Raw genomic sequence first — 26,726 nt, 5'->3', positions numbered from 1 at the left:
TGTGGCGGACAAGCGGAACGGAGAAAGGATGAATGGTAAAAAAAAAGCCAACAGATGTCTTCATTTCCTATTAAATTGTGGCTCTCTGTGGAACTGCCTTGGTGGAATTTCCGAGAGCGTTATACGATTTAAAGATTACCACATAAAAGAGATGGTTGGGGCAATGAAACAATAGATTAAAACCAGAACGTGTTTATGATTTAGGAAAGCATTGCTAATGTCCCACATTCCATAGATCGATTTGGAACTCAACCGTGTCCCGCGTCATACGGACGTTTCCCTCGATCGCGATCGATCGGTTGGTAAAAGATAGCCTTCGTGGCTGCTTCGGCTTTGTGTCGTTTGTGCCACCTGAATATGTAATATATATGTAACTGTGCGAGCCGCATCTATCTGGCAACGACTTCTATCTATGTATCTCCTCCCATGAATTGTATCCGCCAACTACTGACCAAACCCATGATTATTGTAATGAGAGGCAACTGAGAGAGCTGCTGTTGACACGATTTGGGGCTAAGCCCGGCTCCCTATTATCATCATTCAGCATTTACCATTAAGCACTGACCCTCCTTTGGAGCAGAAGAGTGAGAAGAGGAGTCTACGCATTCCTCCAACTGTCGGGCCAAATCCCGCAGACTTATTTGCGATCATCGCCTGTCGTTTGCTTTGGCCATTTGCTTAACTGCCGCAGTGACACCTTCTGGTACCCACAAGTCCATGGCCATGTTCATGTCCATGTCCAAGATGAAGATTGGGTATGGTGACTGGCGGTATGGGGTATGGCGATGACGCGGGCAATGGGGTAATGGATAATGGCGCCGCCTCCATTCAAAAATCACTTTATGGCTGCGCGTCTGAGGTTCGCAGTCTCGGGTTCCTTGTTCATAATTGGACGCGGTGCCAATCATTTTAACAGCTACACAAACACGCAAGGAATAACCGGCTTTCCCGCCTCCGTTCTTCTTCTGCAACTCCATGACGATAATGCAAAATAAGCAGAAGGAGACGTACCACCAGTCGAAGTCCACTCCAAGTCCCAGTCTCAATGACAATTGGCGCCATAGCCCCGGGGTGCGTCGTCGTTCCTCTTCCCTCTGATGTTGGGGGCCAAAGTCTGGCGAAGATCGGTCTGCGCTGCGCAGCACTGCGGTGCGGTTCGTTTGCTTATAATTAGCCATCGCGGTTGGTCTCGGGTCTGGGGTTTGGGGTCTGGGGCCTGGCCTGCAATTCAAATTAATGATGGCTACTGGTGTTCAGAGCCAGCTTCTTTCTATTTTTATGGCCGATCAATTTTCTAACAACACAAACCCCTCCCCTTCTCCTTTCCTTCTATGTTTCTTTGCAGGCGGAAATGCTCATGGATGATGCGTCGCTGCTGGTGCCGCTTGGCTTGGTGGGTGCACCGGTTGTGGTGCCCCTAGTGGCTGCCCATCTTCAGGTGTCCCACAAGGCTAATCCACAGTTGGACATTCCAGGAAAGAAGGTTCTGAAGGGTGCTGGTGCGGGTGGAGCACCCGCCTTGGATGCGTACCACTACCAAATCATGTACGCTCACTGCGTGCAGCAACAACAGCAGCGGGAACGAGAGCAACAGCATCACCAGCAGCAGCACCCACACCAGCATCCACGGGGGGCAGTGCTAGTAGGGCAGCCACAGCCACCTCCGCAGCATCCACATCCGCATCAGCCACCACATCCCCACCAGCCGATGAGCTCCTCGTCGGCGTTCCGCCCGTGGGGACCCACCACCACGAAGGCCTTCCTGCACGCCTACAATGCGACCCTCTCCTCTCTGCCGTACGCCTGCCAGGAGCCGCCGGAGCTGCAGAATCCCGAGCGCGTTGTCCGGAGCACGGACAAGCGGTACGCGGAGCGGACATACCAGCCGAATGTGGCGCTGGCGCCACGCAAGAGCATACTCTCCAAGGAGCGGGACAAGGACAGGGACAGGGAGAGGGAGCGCGAGAAATTGGAGCGTGAAATGGAACGCCAGAGGGTGCGAGAGAAGGAGCTGCATCTTCACATCAAGCAGGAGAGAGACGACAACACACCAACGCCCACGCCCACTACGCCGCCGGCAGGAGAAGCTGTGGATGTAGTGGAGCCACCGCCCAGCTCCTCCAGCTGCAGCAACTCCCCCAAGCCCCTGCCCGCAGTCGCAGCAGCATCAGCAGCACCACAACCAGCCACCAGACATGTGCCCTTGCCACGCAGTCCGGAGGAGTTCTCCGCCGGCAGCAATGAGATAACCTCATCCACATCGCCCGTGCCACTGAAGCAGCCACAGCAGCATCCACAGTTACATCCCCAGCAGCAGCATAATTCGCACCCGCACGCGCAGCAGCAGCAGCACATCATTGCCACCGTCAATCAGCATGCGAAACTGTTGCCCAGCTCCAGTTCCATTTCCATCTCGAATGGAACCTCCACCAACAGCAACGGAAGTCACAACGAACCAAGTCGAATCAGGATCAACAAGAACCTGATGAGTCAGCCAGCGGAGCCGCCACCACCTCTACCATCGATGCTACATCACAATCTCCATCACAACCACCACTATCCTACCCTGGGACACCACATGGGTGAGGCACAGGCACAGTCCTACTACAAGGGTGGTGTAATTGGTAAGACTATTTCTTATTCATAAAATGACTGCTACTGAAAATATTGCAGCAACTAAATTAATATCCGTCCTAGCGACATATCTCCAGGCGACATATCTCCTGGCAGGCCCTAACGACATATCTCCGCCCAGAATCTAGCGACATATCTCCTGCTGAAAAATGTATGGCAGGAGATATGTCGCCCAGATATATGTCGTTACCCCATCGTTTCCACTTTCTCTATCGAACAAATAATGTATTCATTCAAAACTATTACAGGTGGAACCTCCCCCACGCAGTCTTCCAGTGCGGGCCTCAACCTAAGCACCCACTCCTCGAATGTGGTAAGCTCTCCGCATCAGCAGACAACCAAGCAGCAGCAGCAACACCAGCAGGCGTTGCAACATTCGATGCAGCAGCAGCAGCAACAGGCAGGAGGAGTAGCAGTCCATCTGCAGAATGGTAAACCCCATTTGGGCAGTGAATTCGAGCTGTCCACAGACACGGACGATGACAGTTTGAATGGAGAGCCGGATAGCAGTGCAATGCTTCCGCCCTGGGAGCAGGCCGTGGAGTATCTCCGAGAGACACGTCCTAGGGATCGGGAGAGGGTGCTGCAGCTGCTGCAGAGGCTTCTGCAGGAGAACCAACAGTTCCGCTACAACAATATGCAGCTTAGCGACCTGCTGCACAAGCAGGATGCCCACATATCCGATCTGACAGAACAGCTGCAGCGGTATCGCAGGCAGCTCGAGGATCTCGACTGCAAAGTGGAGCTGAGGCGAGTGGTGCCATTCAAGCAGCAGACGCAACTGCTGGAGGACCAGGTGGACGAAGGCGAAGGCGAGCAGGACGAGGATTTGGAGGAGGAGCAGGAGGAGGAGGAGGACCGGGCCAATAACAATAACCAGCAGGAGCAGCAGCAGCAGCTGATGAAGCCGCAAGCGAATGGCCTCCGAAAGAGTCCCACGCCCCTCAATTGCTGCGGAGCAGAACCCAAAGAGGATACTGAGGCCGAGCCGGAGGAACCTGCCACCAAAAGAGCAAAGATGCAGCCAGCTGAAATGGCGCCCTCCCAACATAATGGAGATACCAAGATGAATGGCAGTGCCAAGAGTCCTGTTCCCAGTCAATCCGCCTCTAGCGACGAGGAGGACATGGAGGAGGAGGAAGAGGATGAAGATCCCGACGAGGTGGTGCAGGCACCGCATAGCAGTGCCCTTGTCACGCCGCCCACAGCCACCACGCCCATTAGTCCCGATTCGGCTGCAACTGCGGGACAGTTGTTCGACAGCAGCAACAGCAGCGACGAGTCATCGATGAAAAAGGCCCAAATGTCGGCCTGCCATGCCCTGGCCAAGATGAACAACAACCACAAGGATAATCGGCCACAGGATGAAGAGGACTCCTCTGACGATGAAATGCCATTGCAACAGCGCCAGCAGCAGCAACAAAGACTACGCCAGCGATCCTTCAGCAAAGAAGGATTATCAACAGGATCTAGATCTGCCTCTATGTCAGATGAAGACGAGGCAGTGCCTCAAACCACCATCCTCCCAGCGACACCACCTGCCTCCGCACCTGCCACAGTTCATACTCATCCACCACCGATGGCCACCAAGGCGAGCAAGAAGCAAACGCCTCCATCCCTGGGAGCACTACCCATCATCACAGCTCCTGTCGGAACCGCCGCCACCACAACGAACTGCGAGTTACAAATCAAAACTGAGATTGCCTAGGCAACCCATATTTCCATCCTCAGCCTCTACCCCATGAAAGGATATATAGCTTCCTCTCCCAGAATATAGCTCTTTCACGACACACACACACACACACACACACAGCAACAGTAAATTCTATCTTTAAGATTTCCGCCCTTTTTTTTAAGGCATAAGTTCTGCTATAGGAAAAAAAGAGTCCACAAACAAATTCAAGCACAAAGCCGAGACGCACATTACCCCCTACTTGGGGTATTTTCAGATGACATTTTGGAAAGCAGGGAAAACATTTTCGAAGCTCAAACTCCATTAGGAATGAAGTAACTTTACAAAATTGTTTCCATTAGGTTTTGTCTGGACTATAAAGTTTTTATATACGATCGTTAAGTCTGTTGAGTGGGCTCTATATTATAAAAATGACCTCAAGCTTCTTTCGAACGATATGTTTTTCACCGACTCTTTTTCAAGAAATATTAGGTTTAAAATACGTTGATTCGTTATAAAAATTATACATACAAAAATATTCATAGAATCACACAAACAAGAGACATTCGCCCCGAGTGAATTATAATTATATATGAATATAGCTGAGAAATATCAAGTATTATGGTAAAGAATATAATCAGTCACTGTTTGGAGGAATATTGAATGGCTTTGACGTGTGAATGACAAAATGTATTCGCAGGGAATTCCTTCAGTAGAAAACGTATCGTCCGAATGCAGTTAAACAACCTAAATCTTTGTTGATTCTAAATTCGAAATGTTTAATAACTTTGTACGCTTTTACATAGCTTGATTTGATCTCAAAACAAAAACAAAAAACAAAATTCGTTAGTCTTCCTTCTAAAGATATTTCGATATTCTCTTGACTTTGCTTGCAGAAATTATAATTGAAACCAAAGCTTTAAAAAAAAATATATATATATTAATAATTTTGTGTATATTGTTCAACAAAACCTTCAAAAAAGAAAAGAAAAACAAAAAATTGAGACCAACTATGCGTGTGTTTATACCATATACATATACTTTTACTTATTAAAGTTAATTTAGGTTTTAATTTGTATAATTTTTTAAGATTTGCAAGACATTTAAAACAAGTAATGAACAACAACAAAATATAATATTCAAAGCGAGGCTTCGAAGACAAAATTTAGGAAAAACAATACTTCAGACAACAGAAAAAAACAGAAGGCAGCTGGTTCTTATAGGTGGAAAGATATACCATACTCTGGACACCATTGTAATTATATTTAGTTTAATCCTAAATTTAAGTTTAACAGACAGCAGACAGCGACAAAGAGAGAGAGCTAGAGGTAGAGCAGAAATTCACACAAAATGAACCCACCACAAAAGAAAAAGTAAAATTAATGCTTAACAATTATAATATATAATTCTTAACAAAAAACAAACAAATATTTAAAAAATACAAAACTATGAAGTTGCCGCGTTAAACTTTATACCATACAAAATTTGAAAATTATCTACATATGATATATGATAAAGATAGATCGACAGATCAGAGACGAGACGAGAATAGAGAAGTGCAGGATTATTCGATTCTATAGAATATGAAGCATAAATATATAGAAAACCACAAACGCATACACATAAAGATTAATATTTATTGAAGCTTCTAGTTCTAAATCGAGTACGATTACGAGTAGATCTTTAAACTACACATACAGGAAGGCTCCGGCTTTCACTTTCACATAAAACTTCCGGGGAGTTAGTGGCTCCCGTATTCGTAAAACGCAAAATGTTTCCGTTTTCAAAACGGCAACATATTCCTCGCCGAAACGAAAAGTAAACGGCTTTTTATACAACAAAACGAATCTGAATGCAAAAAGAAAAGAATAGATGACTTTCTGATGCATTGACATGAATTTGCCACCATTAATAGTGAGCTTTTACCCTTTTTACAAATATTTTTATTTTTTAAGCCAAACCTCAATTTTGGATCTGAAAAAATTGGTCTTTGCAACAGCGAAAAGTGAATTTGAGAGATAAATCTTTCTTAAACATAACAGAGGCCCTTTTATATGAGCTGGCACTAACGCGTGGGTATACTTAACAGCAGTAAACTTTACGCTCAACAGTACAGGAAGTAAATAAATCGACTTTTGGCTGAAAACATAAAACGCAAAGTGAAAGTGAAAGAGCCTGCCTGATAGTCTCTTTTTTTGTTCATATTCAATTGTACACCTTGTAAGCTGTAGCTTTGCTCTGTAGACATTTAGTTTCCTAGATCGTAATACAATATACTAAATAGATGCTAGGGCACTTTTCTCTACTACTACTTCTATTCTACTCCTTTTTTTGTATATATGATTTTCTTTCGATGAATGGAAGATACGATGATGGATTTTAGTTGCCAACACAAACACTTTGTGAGAAACACATAGATATAATGTACTACAGAGATATTCACCTGGATGATGACAACCAACTGGAAAAAAACGAAACAAACCCCAAACCCGAACCCAAGCCAAGAGCCAAGCGAAAAAGCGCAGAGATTTTAAAAATCTATAAAATTTTGTTATTTAAAAAAACATTTCATACATTATTTATGACTGTGTGTGTAAATTTTCTTAAAGAAAAAATTTCGTTCTATTTCTAAATTAAAAAAAAAAAACATTTAAACTTTACAAAGGAAACAACAACAAATATTTAACAAAATAAATTCAAACCAAAATTTGTCTAGAATTTAAGCTAAAAATTGTGTAAAATTGTATAAATTTAAACAAAAAAAAATAACAAAAAATTGAAAACGTAAAACTTATATTAATGAATAACGATTTAAATTTTGAGGAATTAAGCAACCAAAACAAAAACTGTTATCCATATTAAAAAAAGTAATAAAGTTATATGTATAAATTATATGCAGCAAAAAAAAAAACAAATTACAATTGCTATGCAAGAAATAAAAAACGACAAAAAATATATACAAATTATTGTAAATTAATTCTTTTCCAATTTTGTGTTTCATTTTTTCCACAAAAACAGAACAGAACCAGAATCGATAATAAACAGAAACAGAATAAACTTAATAAATTATAGAACAGAATAGAATGGAAGATAAAATGGTTAATCAAACGCGTCAAAACGGTTTTCAGAAAATTTCGTATTTATGGCCAAATTTTACAAACGATGAAAATAGTTGAAAGAATACAAAACGATGAGCAAAACCCAACAAACAGATTTTTTGTATCATTTTTGCTAACAACCCAAAGACAAAACAAAACAAACAATCATTTTTATAATTAAACGAGTAAAATATATTGACAAATTTTACATAACCCGAGTGTTTATATACGACGACATATTATATATTTAAAACAAAACAAAAAAGATAGCGCGATGCCCAACAAAATAAAATATTTGCCCCGCTTTAAAAAGAATCGACTTGATATTGTTAAAAAAAAAGACAAAATAATGGCATAAGTTTATATTAAAAGAAAATGCAGTAGCAACAAAACCTCGTCTTGTCAAACACACAATATATTGAGTGGATATAAAATGATTATTATATTTATGTGCCGATGACGGTTCAGAAGAATGCAGAAATAAAATGTACAAATTGTGGAGCAAATAAATGATAGAAAATGTAGTAAGAATTTTGGGGGGAAGGAACACGACAGAAACAAAAATAGCACACCACAAAAATGCAAATACAGTTTAATAGAATTAAACAGTTGATGAAAATAATGAACAACATTTGACTTTAACGTTTCATATTAAGTAGTGCAGAAACAAATAAACAACCATACACACACACACAAACAAACAAACCGATTATTACATATGTAAAGAAAACAAAAAACCAATAAATAAAAAACGATAAATTATGCAAAATATTCCTTTTCTATGCGCATTTTATTTGATCGATAAAGAGTGGACAATTGGCGGAAATTAAGTTTTACAGTCATTATCCCTATGCTTCGTTTGATCGGAAAGTATCCATCCTTGAAAGTATGCCATAATTTTTAAAAATATTAACTTAAGAGTGGCGCCTTCTTAGTGTCTGCGTCCGTTTCTGGTACTACCAGAAAACACTGGTACTCCTGTTCCTGTTCGGTTTATTATTATGTTAACATTAAGACCCTACCAAATAAATTACACCATGAGAAATTTTATAATTTTTAGACATTTAAACAATAAGCAGTTCTTAAAAAAATAAAACACAAACTTTGGGATCTATCAGAAATAGTAGGTTTTATTATTCTTTTGGCTGTTACATAATAAATTTAATTTGACATTACATTACATTCTACATGTGTAGAATACATGTAAAATTTGAAAATTGTACATTTAATTTGTGTAAGATACATGTAAAATTTGAAAATTATACAAGTTTTTAACCCAAAATAACCAAAAAAAATGCCAAACCTTTTTTTTTTGTTTTTATGGTGTACTTTTTTTGCAGTATTTTTGTTCTGTTTTTCAAGTAAAATTTTTGTAATTTGCATATGGTATTTTTTCAACATTTAATAGGGAAAAAAACAACAAATAAGCTTTAATTAAAAGCTCAATTAAAAGCTCTTCTTAAATTTTAACCAGTTAAATATTTAATTAATGCCAGCTAAATTTAAAAAAAAATCAAAACAATTTAAAAATGTAATTTTTACTGTAAAACTGTGGAAAAAAAGATTTGTTTAAGAAAAAAAAAGAAAGTACGTGCACGCTTCAAGCCGAGGACCCCCGGATCGGAAGGTCTCGACTTAACCCACCGAACCACGCTTTGCTTGGTTTTGCTGTACATAATGCAGCATTTATTCCAAAATGGCGCAAATAAAAAGAATTTCTTTAGAAAAAAAAGGTAAGAGCCGAGAGAAGCAAAACAAAACAGATTCAATTTTGTTTACCTGCTCAGGTGAAGAAGGGATAGTCAGGTTTCTCTTTCGCTGGATTTCATCTCTTTTTCAACGCCAGCGCGAAAACAACGCGAAGCGGACAACTAAGTGAGTATTCTCTATTTAATTGAAATAAAGTGACAAAATAGTACACATTATATCCAAATAAAAATACTTATAGTGCTCTCCAAGCCCTCGCATAAATTGGTATAAAATAAACCAAACAATATGAAAGACTTATCGTTTTCTCGGCTCTTTTTTTCGTAGAGCAATTTTGGCTTTGTTTGTAAAGAATTTTCAGGCTGTAACCGGTTTTGTGGCTCTCTTGTTGGCAAACAATAAAAAGAATCTTAAAGAGAGCCTGAAATAGCAACGCTAGTTAAAACATAAACAAAAAACTGGCAATAACAAAATATCGAGATCCATAGGGGGAAATGTGAACACGTGATTAACAATTGTTGGAATTCGCTGAGAAAATATTTTCAAAGACAATTATGAGTCTGCCACAGCTAATCGATGACTTGCAGCGACTTTCCGAGGACCAGGATAGCGCCGATCTGGTTTTCATCTGCGGTCGAGATGAGCGCATCATCTATGCCCACAGGCTGATGCTGATGGCGCGGTGAGTGGTTCATTATTGCCGTTTGAGGCACCGACACCTTACAAGGTGCGTGCTGGCATGCAACATGAAGGAGGAGGTATTCATCAGCCAATTAATTGACTTTGCGATTTTCATTCATTGATTGCAGTTGCATGAGCTTCAAGACGGCCAAGCGTGGCGAGGTCTGCCGCATTCCCGGATGCACCGTGTCACCAGCTGCACCTGGAGCCCCCACGCCCACAACTATACGTCTGCCACATGTTAATCCTGATCTCTTCCGGCAATTCATCCTGTATGTCTACACAGCAAAGGTAATAGGAGGCACATTACTATAATTTCAAATATAGATATATATTTCCCTGTTTCAGTTGGTTCTCCAAGATTCGCAGGTCTTTCAAATGATGATGATGGCCCAAGACATGGGCGTCATAGAACTGCGCACCGCTTGCGAGGATCATGTTATCTCTACACTCTCTGTGGACAATGCCTGCACCTTTCTGACCGCAGTAATGGATATCCATGAGAAAGCAGGTAGGCAAGCAAATATTTAATACAATTTCAAAAATTGCGCGGAAACAGCCACGAGCTGACGAGCTGAAATGTGACTAATAACAGCACAAAAAGTGACCTTTAAACGCAAATGCTAACGTTGTTGGTGCACGTTGAGCTATCGGAATCACGTAACATATGTATGCATGTTTTTTGTTTATTGTTACAACTAATCAATAAGGTAGATGTAATTTCCCGATCTGTTACAATGCAGGGTACAGTGAGTGCCTAGTATTTCTGTTGCTCGCGCTGTAATCTCTGTCCGTACGCACGCGAGATGAGGTTCCACGAGTCCATAAAACGGTCCATACACATTGATATGCATTTCTGTTTAAAGAAAGTTGGGTCATAATCACAATTAAACCTTGCACTTATTCCTATATTACCTGTTCTGACGAATCCAGCGAGGAACCTGGCTTCGATACACACTTTCGAAAGCACTTTTGCGTCATTTGCGTGAGCAGCTCCTGGGCGTTGGCTACGGCTATCTGTTGCTTCACCTGATCCATGATCTCGCCCTTATTTACGTTAGCCATGGCCATGAGTTATGAGTGTTTTAATTTAGGATTATATTGAAAACGTGAAATGCTCTTCGAAAGTGTAAAATCTTACAGTGGATTATCGATGTCTCTGTTAAAAACATTTTCATCGCTGTTAGTCAGCTCTGCTAACAATGTATCGCACTGAAATATCGATATAGTCTTATTGAAGCATTCGATGCAAAGTTTTGCTATCGGTATGGCAGAATTATGTGCTGTATATTTTGTCAATAAATCCGCGGTCACACTGATATCATCCCTAGCACCATCTTGGTGATATATTATATACTTTTCGGGATATTTTGACATCGAAATCGAGTTTAAAGTTGATTTACGGTATATCGGTATATAAAGTATATTTGATTAAGTTCCAATCTATTTTTAAGGTATATTAAAGTACTTTTCAAAATGAGCGCCAAACTCCAAAAAAATACCGATATTGTTTTGCTCTCAAATCATTTTCCGATGATCATGATCTCATGAATCGAAAAAAAATTTGTTGGGTAGTGTTGAAAGTCCTAGCTATCTAGTAATATTAAACGGAATGTCAAAATCGAGGAATATCAACTATCAAAAGTATCGCAAAACCATCGATAGTAGAGGCTAGCTGTAAAATATCGATACTATCGATAGTGCTCTCGATGGTTTGACACCACTACTAGACGCCGGCAAAGAGGGATAGAGCTGTCAAACGATTGATAGTTGAGCCGTCGATAGTTTTGAATGTTTTGAAAAAACAATCGATACTATCGTGATAGTATTTTTTTTTTTGATAAGCTATTTTTTTCTCGGTTTCTGAGGTTCCAGTCCCACTCGACAAAACAAATCAAGTGAAATATTTATTATTCCATACATGTACATTTGAAAATGACCGCCAATCTCATTTAGCGCACAAAAATATCGATATTATTCGCTCCCAAATCGTGGTGGTTTATCAAAATTCGCTCTCAATTCGTGGTGGGTTTTTAAAATTTGCTCTCTTTTCGTGGTGTGAGAAACATGTTCTTAACGGGAACGCGTATGGAATGAAGATTCATTGTTGCGTCATTCCATACGCGTTCCCGTATGATACATTTGATTTGTATGGGAAAAATTTCAGCAACATGGGGAAACGAAGTAGCAGCATTGCTACGGCACGATACCTTGGGAAAATAGATATTATGGACTTGAGATACTGTTTGTAATTTCAGGCTCCAATTAATGCCGAAACTAGCCAGTCTCTTTTGTAAAGACATAAACGAAATTTTTTAGCTCACGGGTACCAATAATAGGTATCAGAACCGGGATAAATGTACATATTGTATATATATATAACAAAACATATGCATTAATAGGTAAAAAACATGTCAATCTAGTATTAAATCATAAATAATGTTTCAATGGAGCTTGGAACAACAAATTTAACATCAATTAAATGAAAAAAGGTATACAAAAGTACATACGCATAAAAGAAACTTGGTTGACCAGCAACACTGACGTCACATTTAGTCAACATTTACGTTTTATGCTTTGGCCGTTTTTGTTTGAACCTTAATATGTATACAATTTAATGAAAAATAGTTCTGAAAACTAGCCAATCCTAAACAAAATCCATTGAGGAATTGGATAAAATTCTTTTTTTTTAGGGCTGAGAGGGCCATCTATCTAGTAATATTAAATTGAATATCAAAATTGACGAATTTCATATCACAAAATATCTTGTTTTGGCAGCCCGCAGCAACTACGAATTGCTCGAGTCTGGCAACGCCACAAAACGCCGACACATTTGTTTTATGTTGTTTTTGTTTAAACCCTAATATGTAAATAATCCAATAAAAAGGACCTATAAAAACTAACCAATCCTAAACAAAATTCATTGAGGAAATGGATAAAACTATTTGTTTAGGGCTGAGAGTCCCAGCTAGCTAGTAATATTAAACGGAATATCAAAATCGAGAAATATTAACGTTGAATGTTTTGAAAAAACAATCGATACTATCGTGATAGCTCTAATAATTATTAAAAAACCATTGAAACCTTTTAGGAACTTGTCCATTGTAAAAATTAGATGCCACCTGTCGATGATTTGTTTACAAATGTGTCTTCGTATCTTATAGCAGACAATCCAAACATATTAAAAGCGTAACGACTGTAGCTCGATACTATCATGATAGTCTCAAAACCATCGATAGTAGAGGCTAGCAGCAAAATATCGATACTATCGATAGTGCCCTCGATGGTTTGACACCTCTACTAGACGCCGGCAAAGAGCGAAATTATTTTTCAATATTAATTAAAAGCGATTTAAAGTAGCCAAAATGTCCTTCAAAAGCAATCCGAAGGTGCAGAAGGTGATGGTGCAGCCCATCAACCTGATCTTCCGCTACTTGCAGAACCGCTCGCGCGTGCAGGTCTGGCTGTACGAAAACATTTCGCTCCGCATCGAAGGCCACATTGTGGGCTTCGACGAGTACATGAATCTGGTGTTGGACGACGCCGAGGAAGTGTACGTGAAGACGCGCCAACGCAAGAGTCTGGGCCGTATCATGCTGAAGGGGGACAACATCACGCTGATCCAGAACGTGAGCCCGTCCAAGGATTAGTGGCGCTGGATGGAACCCGGCCACTATAGATTCACGTCAAAACTATAAGTTAATTATACCTGTAAAGTCAAAACCTCAAAACGAATGAATAATTAATAAATGGAGAACTTTCTGTAAACTCGAGACTTTTCAATGGGAGCTGCCTCCAGGTAAAGGGTTTTCACCTGATTTAAAAGTAATATTTTGTTGGTTTCTTGCAGGGGCCAAGTGCGCGGCATCCTTCATGGAGCGGTGCATTATTTTCATAGGGGAGAATGCCGGAGAGTGCGTCAAGACAAATGCTTTCCTAACGCTCACCAAGGAAGCCATCATCAAGATCATCGCCTCCGACTATGTATGGCATCAGAATATAAGTATTTACATCATCAATTAATTAACATTTCCTTGTAGTTTTGCTTAGAGGAGGAGGAAGTTTGGCGATGCGTTTTGGCCTGGGCCAAGTATCAGGCTGGCGTTACCCAACCGACTGCCCATTGGACAGAGGAGGAACGTGGACGTGTCTGCCAGCACTTGAGTGGCGTCATGGGCCATGTGCGACTGCTGCTGATAGACAGCCAAGTCTTTGCCGAGGAAGTGGAGCCCACTGGGGCCGTGCCAATGGAACTGTCCCTCGAACGCTATCGCTATGCCGCCCTGCATGCCAACAAAATGATGGAAAACGATAAGCGGCTGCAGCCTCGCCTCACCGTAGCCGTCAACATGTTCCCCGGTTCGCAAATACTTCGCAACGACAAACTGCCACTGCAGAGCATCCTCAATGGTTGGTATGGGGTGCCCAAACAATCCTGGCGTCTGGTCTATCGTGCCTCCAGCCACGGCTATGACTCGAGTGCCTTTCATCGGTACTGCGACGGGGTCAGCCACTGCATGGTCATTGGACTGGGGGCACATGGAGAGATTAGCGGAGGCTTCACTGACGTAGCGTGGGCCAAAACAAGTCGTAAAGGTGGATATGTGCACTCGGAGAGGGCCTTTCTCTTTGTGCTGAATCCGTCGAATGCAGATCAGCCGTCCAAATTTGATATTGTTAAGAAACCCTATGCCATCTGCTATCATCCAGAGTGAGTGGATCAGAACATTATCTAAAATGCATTCTTACCTTCGAGTCCTTTCAGTTGTGGTCCCATTTTTGGAGCTGGTGCCGATCTGCTCATCTCTAGCAATTGCAATGTCAACATGGACTCGTACTCAAATCTTCCGCATTCCTACGACGGGCCCAATGCCGCTCACCTCACGCTCTTTGGGGACTACAACTTCACGATCACCGACTATGAGGTGTACACCGTGGCCTCGCCAGGAAGTGGTGTCAGCTGCGGACCCAGTCACAGCCAGAGCCAGAACTTGTCGAGCAATGGCCAGGCCCCAGGTGTGCCCTCAAAGGCAAAGTTCGATAGATACTAGTAGGGAGCGCACAAACGAATCAAAAGCAGAGACAAAACTTGTAGTTGCATCAGCTATGCTTGCTGGCAATAAAACTATTTCCTCGAACACACTCGAACGAACATTGTAATCCCAGATCCGTCACACGGCTTCAGCTTCAGCTAATGGCATTAGGTATGAGGTGAGGTGTTGTCGGGTTCATGACTATGACTTTGCCCAAGGTAAAAACCAGAAATCGAAAGGTAATTAATGAATTGTTATATAAAGAAAACAGTTTTGGTTTTTTTTTTGGCGGCAAGAACCAAATTAATTAACTCGTTTTCTACTTGTATGTAAAGCCAGAGGGCGGATCGGATCGAAAGAGTTCTATAGTTCTATAAACTATTGTTCCCATTGTTGGCGAAACATTCAACTCTCGCATTGAGTGCTCTATATTGTTACAGATCTACTATGCTTGTGTGTATGTATCGCATGCTGAATGCCATGTGCACTTGAACCTGGTCCCGGGGTTGGGTCCATTCCACACCTCTTAAACAGTACCAGCAACCGCCAACTGCCAGACAATTGACAAAGAAAAACGAATGCGTAAAAGGCGATTTCTGCTGGCTATTTCTGTATTTCAGTTTAGTTCAGTTTTAAGCTATAACAATAATATTATAATGAAATCTAGCGATAGACTTTTCTGTGGCACATGGTGATGAAGTTGCTCTCGACTGGTTCTCAACTACTTTTCAAAATGCTTCTGATAAATTGGTCCACGCTCTAAATTGGTTCTGATTTAAGCATTTTTATATGCTGATCGAATCGATCAATTGGCTTTGGGCCAGGCCAGATTCGCGGATTGGGTCTTAGAGACTTCGAGCACCGGGGGCCACCACATTTTTGTCATTCGTCTCGAGCCAGAGATTTGGGGTGTGATATATACTATAATTTTTCTTATTCGTGGTAGTATTCGAGAGAACCCCTCCACAATGACAGCGGGCAGGCAGGCAGCAACAAACACTTGAATGTTTGTGGCGTTTTATTTTATTGTGGCTGCATAAAAGACTGGCAGTTAAAATTTGTTAACGACTTAAGGCCAAAGCTTGAGAGCCACCTTTCGATAAGGTCTACAAATTGTTTTACTTTTGACAGACGACGACAAAAGGCCCGAGGCGATCCAGTCCAGTCCCTGGCTCAATCCAATCCAATCCAATTCCTGGCCAGGCGCTAGAAGGAATGTCATTTCAATTCGATTTCTTGTCAAATTATTTGATTGTCGAGTGGTTTTTTCGGTACGGAGCCATGGCAACAACTCCAACATCCAACCAACAAGTTTCAATGTCTGTGTCGCACGAAAAGGGAAAGGAAAAAAAACCAATATATAAAACTAATGCTTAAAGTTGTTGGTGGTTGCTGGCTTGAACTATGAGCAGAGTGTAAACTTGTTCTGGTCTTATGAAATCGGTTCATATTGCATATGCAACATGCGAGTGAAACCGACTAGGGACGGGCAGGAAGTACGAGTCGGGACTGAATCATTGCCTTCCTCTATGATGTCTCATCGGGGAAAACTCGGAAATGTTAATTGTTCTATAAGGAAACGGATTAATGCACTCCCCCCGTTTATTTGAACATTACCGTACAAAAATCTATATGGAATCGGGAGGAACTTAGCGGATCTTTTACAATGTGTTTAGAATATTTACTACGTTACAGATGGAACCCAAAGAGATTTTACCCTGAAGATCTTTAGCCTTTAGAAATAAATTATTATAAGAGACACTCTTTGTTTCCATAGGAATCTCTTTAGGATTGATATCCTATTTTTGTAGAAACATTTTCCAATTCGCACTTAATTCCCATCCCTGGCTTTTGTGAAAATGTGTGACATATTTGTTTTGGGCTTGGTCAGCAACAGCCCCCATTGAACAAAGGCCTGCCTGCTATTAGCCATGGCCATGGTTATGTCTAAATGTCTCTTGGCCAACACTCAAGCGGTGGCAGTGGCAGTGGCGGCGGCAGCTGGCCAAACCCCCAAGTGTTACACTTTAAGTGTAACTTATTTGCATGTAAGAATGCGAAAAAGGAAAAGTTCCACAATCGCCACCGCAACTGGCCCTGAAATGAGAGCAGCTCGTAAAATCATCACTGGGGTGCAATTTATTCATAAGTACTGTAGGATTTCCTTTTGTTTGGAACAGAGTGATTCATCCTACCCTTAAATGGCATATCAAACTAATACATAGTAGAATTTCTCTGGGAAAGCAAATCGGTGGAAAGATTTTCCATTCAGAATGATTACAGACAGTGAATCATATACTAAACGAAAAGGAAAAAGTATTGGCATTGAACAAGAGAGTCAAAGAATAGTTGATAAAAAATAAGCACTTTGCCTCTAAATTTCTAAACCAATATATGTATAAGCCCTGAAATAGCACTCCCATACGAGTATCTTTATCCTCTCTTTCCAAATAATTCCCATAACGAATAGTTGCTTAAATGATTCATAAGCCAACAGGAGACTAATACCACTTAAGGGCGTATTTCCCTGACACATTCCATAAGCAAGATAAGATCCGAGCCCACCTGTCAGCGGTTGTTGCATCCGTTTCCGCCATTAGACAGTCGAGGTGGGGAGCTCCAGTTAAGAGGTGCTAATATGCAAAGTGGACCCCAATGGGACCCAAGAGCTGACTCTTGCCACCGCTATGACGTAGTCATAGACAAGTCTACGCGCTCGTTCAATCAGCTTCCCCTCCCAATCCATCCATCAGATATGTTATTCATTCATAGCCGCATCATCGCCCATCAATTTTCGCCTGACTGATCGCCTTATGCACTCGGCGTTACAAGCGACATACTTGAGAATTCCCCTCCATCCACCATCCTCCATATCCCCAAACCTGTAACAACTAACCAGATATTCAGTTGGCTAAGAGAGGTTTGGTGACTTGGAGCAGAGAGAACCCTAGAGAGAGAGAGAGGTAGGTAGACTCTCTTAAGCTCATGGAAGCCCGTGTGTAACGACGGGCGCTCTACTGTCGATGCTCTGCACACACAACCAGTTTTGAAAGCACCCACTTTAAAAATACTTTTGCTTTTCATTGCCCTCGACAAAAAATAAAACAGCGCAGACATCGATTTGGTTACTGTGATTAATATGCGTTTTTCGAGGAGCAAACATCGAGGAATCCAGGCATTGACCTAGGTCACAAATTCAGATCTTACAAGTATTCTAATTAGTGGGATTCCTCATGGAGTGCTCCTCAAACCATCACCTAACGAATTCCCTTAGCAAGGCCATGGGTAGCGTGAATTTCAAGTTGATATTTAGCAGCCACAGGTTCAAACCGACTCTAAGTATTTAGTTGATGGAAAAACCCTACTACAAAGCATTTAAAAATGCAACAGCCTCCTCTTGACTCTAAAAATAATAGCAAAATTCAGAAAATTATTCAAATTCGTAGAAAAAGTGTTTCTAAAACTAGTAAATGAGTAAATTGATTAGTTTTCCTAATTATTCTTCGCGGAAAGTATACGCGTGGGAGTACATCTAGCAAATTAACTCGATTCTATATCATTGTAAGCATGTATATTATAACCTCAAAGGGCATTCATTCGTTCATGTGTGTTTCCATTATTTTCCGGTTTTGTTTTATTTTTCGATTTGCCATTCAGCAGAAACAACAACAACAAACACAGCAGCAACAACAACACGAGAGTTTTGCTGAGCAGAGTGTGTGCACGGCTCTGGGACTGGTACTGGCACTCGCAATCGCAAAGCCTCTCACTCTTTCAAGAGTCTCGAGCGCCATAACAGAGGAGCAACTGTTTTAAGTATCGGCGGAGGCAGAGATTTTATTTTTGAGATTTCGATTTGAGTCTGGGCTAGTGCTGGTGGTGAACATTTTTCCTCCCATTTAGTTTTTTAAAGGCGCAAGGCGAGAACGGCTCAGTCTCGATTGTCAGCTTGTCGTGAATGGTTTTTTAGCACAAGATCCGCGGCGTACGAGTGCGATTAAGAGTACGAGTGTAGAGTCCGCCGATCGGTCGTCCGACCACGTAGTCCGAGCCAAAGTCGAACCCAAAGCCAAAGCTAAACTCTGCGGCTGAAGCGTCGCTTAAGTTATTAAAACAACAACTTTGCACATCTATATCTATATACCACATAACTCGCTACTTTGTGTGCGTGTGTATCTGTGTGGAGCAGAGGCAGCAGCCGCAGCAGCGGTTAGTGTGGACCGAGTAGAGCGCTGACTGATTTGTTATTTTTGCATAAATCAATTTCGAGAGCGCGCGCGCGCACTTCGAGATTGAGTTTCGGTTTCATAAATCGCATCCGATCATCGCTGTTTTGTTCTACGCGTAGAATATAGATGATGCCGCATACTCCGCCAGCGGCAGGCGTGAGGCAGCTCCAGTTCGTTGCCTAGGTCTTTCGTATCGCGGAAATCAAATCTGTCCATAAATAAAGCCAATCGATGGCTCTGACCAACTTCTCACTGCCTTTCGGTGCTCTTGGACAGCCCTGGGGCGTCACCCTGGCCCCCCTGCACCCCATCCATCAGCTGGCCAGCAATACCAACAATCTGCTATACTCGCCGGCCGACCATCAGCAGCTGCATCCTCAGCATCCCCAGCAGCAGCAGCAGGGCCCGACAGATCCCGAATTCTTTAAGAACAATCCCTATTCCCCACCACAGCAGGGGCCACAGCCACAGGGGGGAGGCGGAGGCTATCAATACCAGAGTAGACGCAAGCAGAACAACGCCTATCTACCACCCACGGGATTGGCTGCGGCCAATGGGGCACGTAACTCTGTATACCACATTCAGCAGACACAGCAGCAGCAGCAAACACCACAGCAACATCAGCAGGAGGCCAACAAAGAGAACAGTGTCTCCTATCAGAGCTCCTCCAGTTCCAGGTCGAGCAGCGCTGGCCAGGGCACCATCCAGCTGACGCAGACCCACCACTCCACTGGCAGGGGTCCCGGCGAGGGCTCGTACAGCCGCTTTCCCGACCAGCAGAAGCAGTTTTTCAATGCCCAAGGCAGTGCCAGTGCCACATTTAGCAAGAACAGCGGCAGCTTCAGTATTACCAGCTACGGGAGCAGGCAGCAGCCGCAACAGCAACCCCAGACACATCCTCAGGCACCACTAACACCTCAGCAGCAACAGCAGCCTCCCCCGCCAGCTCCACTGCCGCAGCAGCCACGCCCCAGACAGTCGAAGCCTGAGGCACAGCCCGCATCCACCTACGGCGTGGCACCACCCGAAAATTATCCGGAAAGAGCTCCCGGCTTTACGAGGGTTCAGGCGGGGCAGGGCTCCCGCACCCAGGTGCATGCAGTCCTCGACTATGATGTGGAGGAGGGCGATGAAGGGGAAGAGGATGAACACGAGGACGGGCAGTACTACGAGGGACAGGAGAAGGGTGAGTGAGACAATATTTAAGACATATTTAACGGAGGTTTTATTTATAGAACTCCTCAGATTAGTTGTCTCGAATCAAGGAGATCTTTTGAAGAAAATTCTTTATATAATCAACAGCTCAAGTCTTCGTTTAGCTCTAGACGTTGTGGCGTGGCTTAACTCAATAAAAAGAGTAACCTTTAAAGGTTTTTTCTATAATGAATTATAGTTAATTATCTGACGGAATACCAAAATTCATTGAAACTTTCCATAGATCCAGAGGATTTTCTATGTAAAGTTTTTTTTAGTTTTCGAGCTCAAAATGTTTTTAAAAGTTCTTAATTTGAGGTAAACCTTTGAATATAGAATTTATGGTTTAATCCTGAAGAAGTATTTTGTTTTGTAACTTAAGAATTTTTGTAGTCTTGGAAGTTCTAAGCAGGGAAAGGACATGTGATCTGTGATCTCACAGAAAATAAAATAGATCTATGTTCATTAATGTATGCTTAAAGGTATTGAGAAATTATTCTCTAACAAGGGTTTTCACATTTCACATAAGCTCCTACATAATTATACCACAAACAATTATGTTCTTTAAATCTCAAGATCTACTTCCTCATTCGATAGAAAGGAATGCCCAAAGTGTTGCTCATATCGTTCTCTTGAGTACAGACATTCCATATCGAGCATTTCCTGATTGGATTCACAAGATTCAGCGATTATAATTTGAAAAATTAACAAATAAAAACAAATGTTACTCGCATTTATTGTATAATTTTAATGGAGCATGTACGAGTAGATCCGTGGGGAGATCCGATAAGCGGAGAGGAGTTGAGTCAAGTCGAGTCCCACGTCTGCACACGATTTAGAGACGGACTGACGGAAAGTCATGTTAATTTCATATAAATACTCGTACTGGAAGTTGTTGTTTGCCTGCTACTTTTATGTATTATTGTATGATTATGTGTATCTTTCCAATTGGGAGCAACTTCTGCACATCTGCGAGAGAAGCAAAACAACTCAGGCAACAACTATGCCAGCAGCAGCAACAAACAAGGGGTAAACAAGCGACAAGGTCAAAGGTCTACAAACCGATCGGCAAGGTCACTTTCAAGACAGTAATGGCTAGTGTTCGACTTTTATAGGCGCGTTTCTGACTAACACGCATCACGATTTATGCCTCAAACTTCCAGAGTCAGTCCTGAGATTTGGGCTTGGGTGTATCTATCTGAGTATCTATACAGCCATCCATTCATCTATCCATCCATCTATCTAACTGTCTCTCTTTCTATCTTTGAAGTATGCCCTTGTTGTCCTCACAAACAAAAACTGTCAGCGCCTTACTTTTAGAGATGTTTCACTTTTGTGGCGCCTCTTTGTTGCATCCAAAAACCATCTCCACCTTTGCTTGTGCCTCTGCCTTGTTGAGGCATTAGCCAGCGAGCAACCTGCCTGCCAGAGACCTCAAGTACTCAACTCGGTTACGGGGCTATTATGCAAGAAGAAGTCGCTTTTCAGACGCTTATTTTTTTATTTTTTTTAACCAGCTCTCCATATGAGAAGACGTGTGCACACGCAAGATACAAGATACAATATACAAGTTTTGGTTTGGCTTGCTTTATCGTGGGGTTTTGTCTTTCGAGTACTCGCAACAGATTTGGGTTTCACCTTTTGTGAGACACAAGCGACGAAAGATGCAGCTCTGAGATATGGAGGTTCTATTTCATCACAAGATTCCCCCGAATCTGGGCCAAACCGATAAAATAGATTATGCTTTGGCCAAGTGCAGTCTTTTTTTTTCGGCAAGCAACACTCCCACCACCACTCCCTCTTCAACTCGTTTTTCATCCTGTGAAGACATGCAAGAGCAGTAAAAGGGAAAGTTTTTTATATGCCTCAGATCCGGATCTGGCTTTGGGATCTGGGGGCATTACAAATGCCAGACAGACATGAAATTTATACTCGTATTGTAATGCATGTGTCAACTGCAACTGCAGTCCGTAGTCCCATTTATATGCAGACTGCAGACACTGCAATGCACTTGCAACTCCAACAACTTTTTGGGGTTTAACCAAAAGCGATCACTGATTAATGCAGTGACAACGAAAACGACAACGACACGGTCCCTTTCCTTGCCATGAATCATCCGAAGCAACTCCAATTCCCATTTCAAAAAACAATTGCCATTTACATTCCATTCACAGAAAAAGCGAATAACAATCAGATGCCCACTGTGACACCCATCCAGGGGCCGATCTACTTGAAGAACGGCACGGTGCCGGTGGTGCCGCTGTTCTCCTATCCGAAGCTCAACAATGGCTCGTTCCTACAGATTCCGGTAAGTACACTTGACTCTTGGGTCTCTTGGTAGTTTTTTGGGGCAGGCAGGCACGCGCTCACTTTAATTCCATCTCAGGTTCTGATTCGATTCGATATCGATCGAGTTTACTCATTTGCGGAAATAACTTTGACGATTTTCTGTTTTAACTTTATTTATCTTTTGTTTTTTTTGCGTGCCCGAAGGTCGTGCGCGTTCATTTCATTAAGAGAGGTGTGATGATGTTGATGACGACGACGAATGAAGAGCGAATGTAGAGAGAGAAACTACCTCCTCCATTCGGCCCCGATCTCGGTTTTCAGATATCCCAGGTCAAGCCGAACATATAAAACGATTTTTTTTTATGTTTATGACTTACTTGAGTCATTTTCACACCCCAGGCATAATTTTTGTTATGGTCTCCTCCAATCTTTAATCCCAAGTACCCGATTCGCTTCCCCAATGCTAAAATACTTAAGCCTATACTTCTCTTTAAATATTTAGATTTGGTGGACGGCCCTGTCGGTGGCTTTGGGTCTGGATGTGAGGGGTGATGTGATCAAGGGAGTGCCATGCATTAAGCGCTATCATCAGCTGTTTTGTCCCACAGCCGGAAACAGCTATCCCATGTGAGTATACAACACCATTCCATTGTTCTATTTAGTTATAGTTATTATTCCAATTTCAAAACGGATAAGAATGTTCGTCATGGTGTTTCCCTCGATATACAATTTTTTTCTTAACCACAGAAATTCCCCTGATTGGCCTCAAGGATGTTTGCTTTTGTGTGGTTTTCTTTGGTTTAGTCTATTCTTCAAGAACTGACCTGATTTAAATTTCTTAGCTAGTAGCTGACTACATGACTTAACGGCTCCCATTAGCATGGGCACGACAAAATAATGCGGATTTCATAAGCTCTTGTTATATACATAAGTCTATATCTAGATCTAACGAATCTATTAAATGGCACACTTTCAATCCAAGAATTTCATCATTCTCCAAGATAATCCATCATTCCTTACCAAATTCCTACAGTTATTCTAAAAGGAAGATTATTCCTTATCATGATGCCAAAAAGCCTCTTAATCAGCCCTTAATAATCCCTGCGCAAGCACGAATTTTATATCTGTTTTTGAGGATATCGCTTGGGCTTTCGTTCAATTTCTAGTTCAATCCATCTATTTTAAGCCAATTCCAAAGACAATAATGAACTGCTTACGATCCTGGTTTACTTTTATAATCTATGCATTCCATCCAATCTCTTCAAGAACATAAGATATTAATTTATCTAATCAGATTCCTTCTCTAATACAAACCATTTTCAGCGACAAGATCGAACGTTTCATAGATGACAACAAGGCACTGATGCGTCGAATGTATGGAGACTTTGAGATGAATATGGAAGGACCTGAAGGAGGCGGCAGTAACGCAGATCGCAACCAGCAGGCAAAAGTACGGAAAAGACGATTCATAGACGAGCCGGATATATTTATACCACCCGGAGCCCACGCAGCCAATGCAGGGGAGGCCGTGGAGGCGGGAGACAGCTATTTTGGACAACTACGAAAGAAGCGTCAAGCGGCAGCCAGTGGAAGTCGCAACAGAGGAGCAGGGGGAGGCAGCAGTGGTAGTTCCAGTGGTGCTGGAAATGCTGCTGGAAGCAATGCCAACAGGACACCTGGGGGTACTGGAGGACAGGCGAATTCGGGTACAGGAAGACTCGATGCCTGCGAATCGAAGATCGAAATCGTGACACCCTATTGGGCTTCGAACTCAGCGGGAAAGATCAGGGCAATTGTCAATACACAGCACTTTGAGCAGGCCATCCATCAGGAGGTGTGCAGGTGAGTGAAGCATAAGTACCAGAGATTGAATCCAACTAACTGAGTCTTATAATCTGAAAAGCAATACTCATACACCACGCTGCGAGGGAGAATGCGGATGCGAACAAAAGTACAAATGGCATCGACTGCTCGCCTATGATCCCGACAACGATTGCAAGGGCATCTTCATGGATTGGTTCCTTTTTCCTTCATGCTGTGTCTGTAGATGTAATCCCTAGATTCTTCCGCCCCCTCCCCCCACCGAGTCCTATGTCTGAGCACATTATAGAATGAGAGCGTGTATAATCGTAGGTAGAATGCCACTGAATGTATTTTAGTTGTTGCTAAGTAGATCTTATATGTATGTACATCCACTACTTGGTAGCTCTCTAGTTAAGCATCGATTCTATGTAGTTAAGGTTTTATACGAGCCATATATGTATGTATGTACCTCCCCTTCTCCATCTACTCGTAAACACACATCCGATATAACTCAACCTCCATTTGTTTTTGTACTGCAATCTTAATTTTAATCGTAAAATGAATCAAGTGAATAAAGTCTATAAAAATAATAATAAGAATTTCGGGAATTTTCTTCAGAAAACGAAAATTTTGGAAGGGAAGAAGATAATACTCTATTTATAGGGTATTCATGTAGGTATTGATTCTGAATAATTTATCAAGATAGTGATCGTTCCTACTCGTCGGAGTAAAGCAGTTTCAGTTCATTACCATAGGTACTCTAAAGCAGGGCTAGGCACGTCCCTATCTATTGTGCTTAGGAAAATGCGCTGCTGCTGCGCTGACGCTCACGTACACGTGTATCACCGTGTTTGGCACCAATACAATGTTCCGTTTTGCTTGCTGTATACGCACACAATCGAACTGCAAAAAATGTCCGTGTGTGTGTGCCGACCACTGCTCTAAAGATAAAAAAAAAATTTTTTAATTGTCTTTAATATGTATCGGGAAATCCATTGATTTAAACCATACATTTTCTAGCAATACAAGTAAGGAGGAAATCCCGAAATATTGAATGTTTGAAAAATGAAACTGAATCAGAATGGCTTAATGTGCACGCTCACAACAATCTGTTGATTTTCGTAGACATGTCAACATGCCATTTAATGGCTTCAAAAAACCGTTTTTGTTAATATTCAAAGCAATTAAGTTAACTTCGAAAAGAAAGGATACATAATAAAAAACAAAAAAGTTATTTATGCATCGGCCGGGAATCGAACCCGGGCCGCCCGCGTGGCAGGCGAGCATTCTACCACTGAACCACCGATGCTTATTTGCTCAAGAGCTCAAAATCTTCTATGGAAGCTGCAATCCAGAAGCTCCAGTTAAATCCATGGAAAAGCTTTTAATATCATACAAATGATGGGAGCTCGAACCCCACTCCGGATAGCTTTACTTTTAATTTATTTTTCTCTTTTCCCTTTTTGTGGATTAATTGTTTTTTATTTATTTTTTTTTTTTTGGGTGTTTTCATATTTTTCTGACGAAACGCAATGGGCATGAACAATTCCGGTTTGTTCCATAAAGCGTTTATGCGTTGGCCAATAAATAAACCAAGGAGCAATATGTGCGGGGGGAATGAATGTGTGATATTCCTATTCCTCATAGCCAGGGCCATAAAAACCCTTGCCACACTGCTTCCCGATGCCTGTCACGTATTCAATCACAGCCAATGGCTACACAAAACTGCGCTATATCAAAAATGTCGGTCTATCGTTCCGTGCGTGGTATACAAATGGTACCATTTTACACACACCACTGAGGGGATGTGGGGGATCGGGCCCCCAGTTAAACGGACCATCATCGGACTACGGGCATTATTGACGCGACCGCAATGTCAACAATTGCAGCCATGACGACGACGAGAACAAGGACAAAGAAACAACAGATTTAAGCACTCCGAGAGTTAACCATGAAAGTTGGCCAAGCGAAAGAATTTCGCCAGATTCTATACTAAGAATGCTGGCTGTGTAGGATGATGGTTGGTTGCTGGATTGAGTGTTGGGCGGTATTATGATGATGAAGTCGGCCGCCAGGCAGCAGGACAATAGAAATGCGAGGACACTGAGGAGCTTATGCACACAGACAACCAGAAAAGTATATGCATGTCAGCGAGTGTATGGTGACAATGATATGGATGTTCTATAATACTCTCCAAAGAGGGTACTATATGTTTTTGATAAGAGCTAGGAATGCAAGAAGCCCATTAAGTGTATATGTACATATGATCAGTGTTATAAGTATACACCTCCGTCTTTATATGTATCCATTTACTCTTATAATGCTTCAAAATCTTTTTAGTGATTTCTATCCAATGACACATCCCACATCAGGGATTTCAGCCGTA

The 26,726-nt window shown here is 42.0% G+C and overlaps 5 protein-coding genes and 1 non-coding gene across 6 annotated transcripts in view; 4 read left to right on the top strand and 2 right to left on the bottom strand.

Moving 5' to 3' along the window:
• The window catches only part of LOC111076960, a 106,660-nt gene extending 102,216 nt beyond the window's left edge, over positions 1 to 4,444 (top strand). Inside the window, exons 2-3 of the mRNA XM_041594764.1 lie at positions 1,346 to 2,624; positions 2,883 to 4,444. Coding sequence (XP_041450698.1) covers positions 1,346 to 2,624; positions 2,883 to 4,342 — 2,739 coding nt within the window. The 3' untranslated portion in view covers positions 4,343 to 4,444. The remainder of the gene's footprint in view (positions 1 to 1,345; positions 2,625 to 2,882) is intronic.
• A 4,810-nt stretch (positions 4,445 to 9,254) lies between these two features.
• LOC111076987 (BTB/POZ domain-containing protein 9) lies at positions 9,255 to 14,934 on the top strand. Its single transcript, XM_022371070.2, has 6 exons — positions 9,255 to 9,793; positions 9,921 to 10,083; positions 10,141 to 10,303; positions 13,643 to 13,776; positions 13,833 to 14,503; positions 14,558 to 14,934. The coding sequence occupies exons 1-6, from the start codon at positions 9,666 to 9,668 to the stop codon at positions 14,841 to 14,843; spliced, it is 1,545 nt and encodes a 514-aa protein (XP_022226762.1). The 5' UTR covers positions 9,255 to 9,665; the 3' UTR covers positions 14,844 to 14,934.
• Positions 10,463 to 10,956, bottom strand: LOC111076992 (mitochondrial import inner membrane translocase subunit Tim13). Its single transcript, XM_022371076.2, has 2 exons — positions 10,708 to 10,956; positions 10,463 to 10,648 (listed from the first exon to the last, which is right to left on the bottom strand). Exons 1-2 carry the CDS (start codon positions 10,861 to 10,863, stop codon positions 10,550 to 10,552), a joined length of 255 nt encoding a protein of 84 aa, XP_022226768.1. The 5' UTR covers positions 10,864 to 10,956; the 3' UTR covers positions 10,463 to 10,549.
• Positions 13,064 to 13,560, top strand: LOC111076991 (probable small nuclear ribonucleoprotein E). The gene has a single exon (XM_022371075.2). It carries the CDS (start codon positions 13,158 to 13,160, stop codon positions 13,440 to 13,442), a length of 285 nt encoding a protein of 94 aa, XP_022226767.1. The 5' UTR covers positions 13,064 to 13,157; the 3' UTR covers positions 13,443 to 13,560.
• Positions 14,935 to 18,448: 3,514 nt separating the features above from the next.
• Positions 18,449 to 24,921, top strand: LOC111076986 (protein spaetzle 3). The gene is made up of 5 exons (XM_022371069.2): positions 18,449 to 20,240; positions 22,423 to 22,556; positions 23,040 to 23,164; positions 23,861 to 24,379; positions 24,441 to 24,921. Exons 1-5 carry the CDS (start codon positions 19,286 to 19,288, stop codon positions 24,595 to 24,597), a joined length of 1,890 nt encoding a protein of 629 aa, XP_022226761.2. The 5' UTR covers positions 18,449 to 19,285; the 3' UTR covers positions 24,598 to 24,921.
• A 657-nt stretch (positions 24,922 to 25,578) lies between these two features.
• Trnag-gcc lies at positions 25,579 to 25,649 on the bottom strand. The gene has a single exon. It is a non-coding gene; the product is annotated as a tRNA-Gly (tRNA).
• Between the last annotated feature and the right edge of the window lie 1,077 nt (positions 25,650 to 26,726).

The sequence above is a fragment of the Drosophila obscura genome, unplaced genomic scaffold (assembly GCF_018151105.1).
Source record: "Drosophila obscura isolate BZ-5 IFL unplaced genomic scaffold, ASM1815110v1 contig_36, whole genome shotgun sequence".
NCBI classification, from domain to species: Eukaryota; Metazoa; Arthropoda; class Insecta; order Diptera; family Drosophilidae; genus Drosophila; species Drosophila obscura.
The sequence above is the reverse complement of the archived record's forward strand: the minus strand, read 5'-3'. Positions and strand labels throughout refer to the sequence as shown.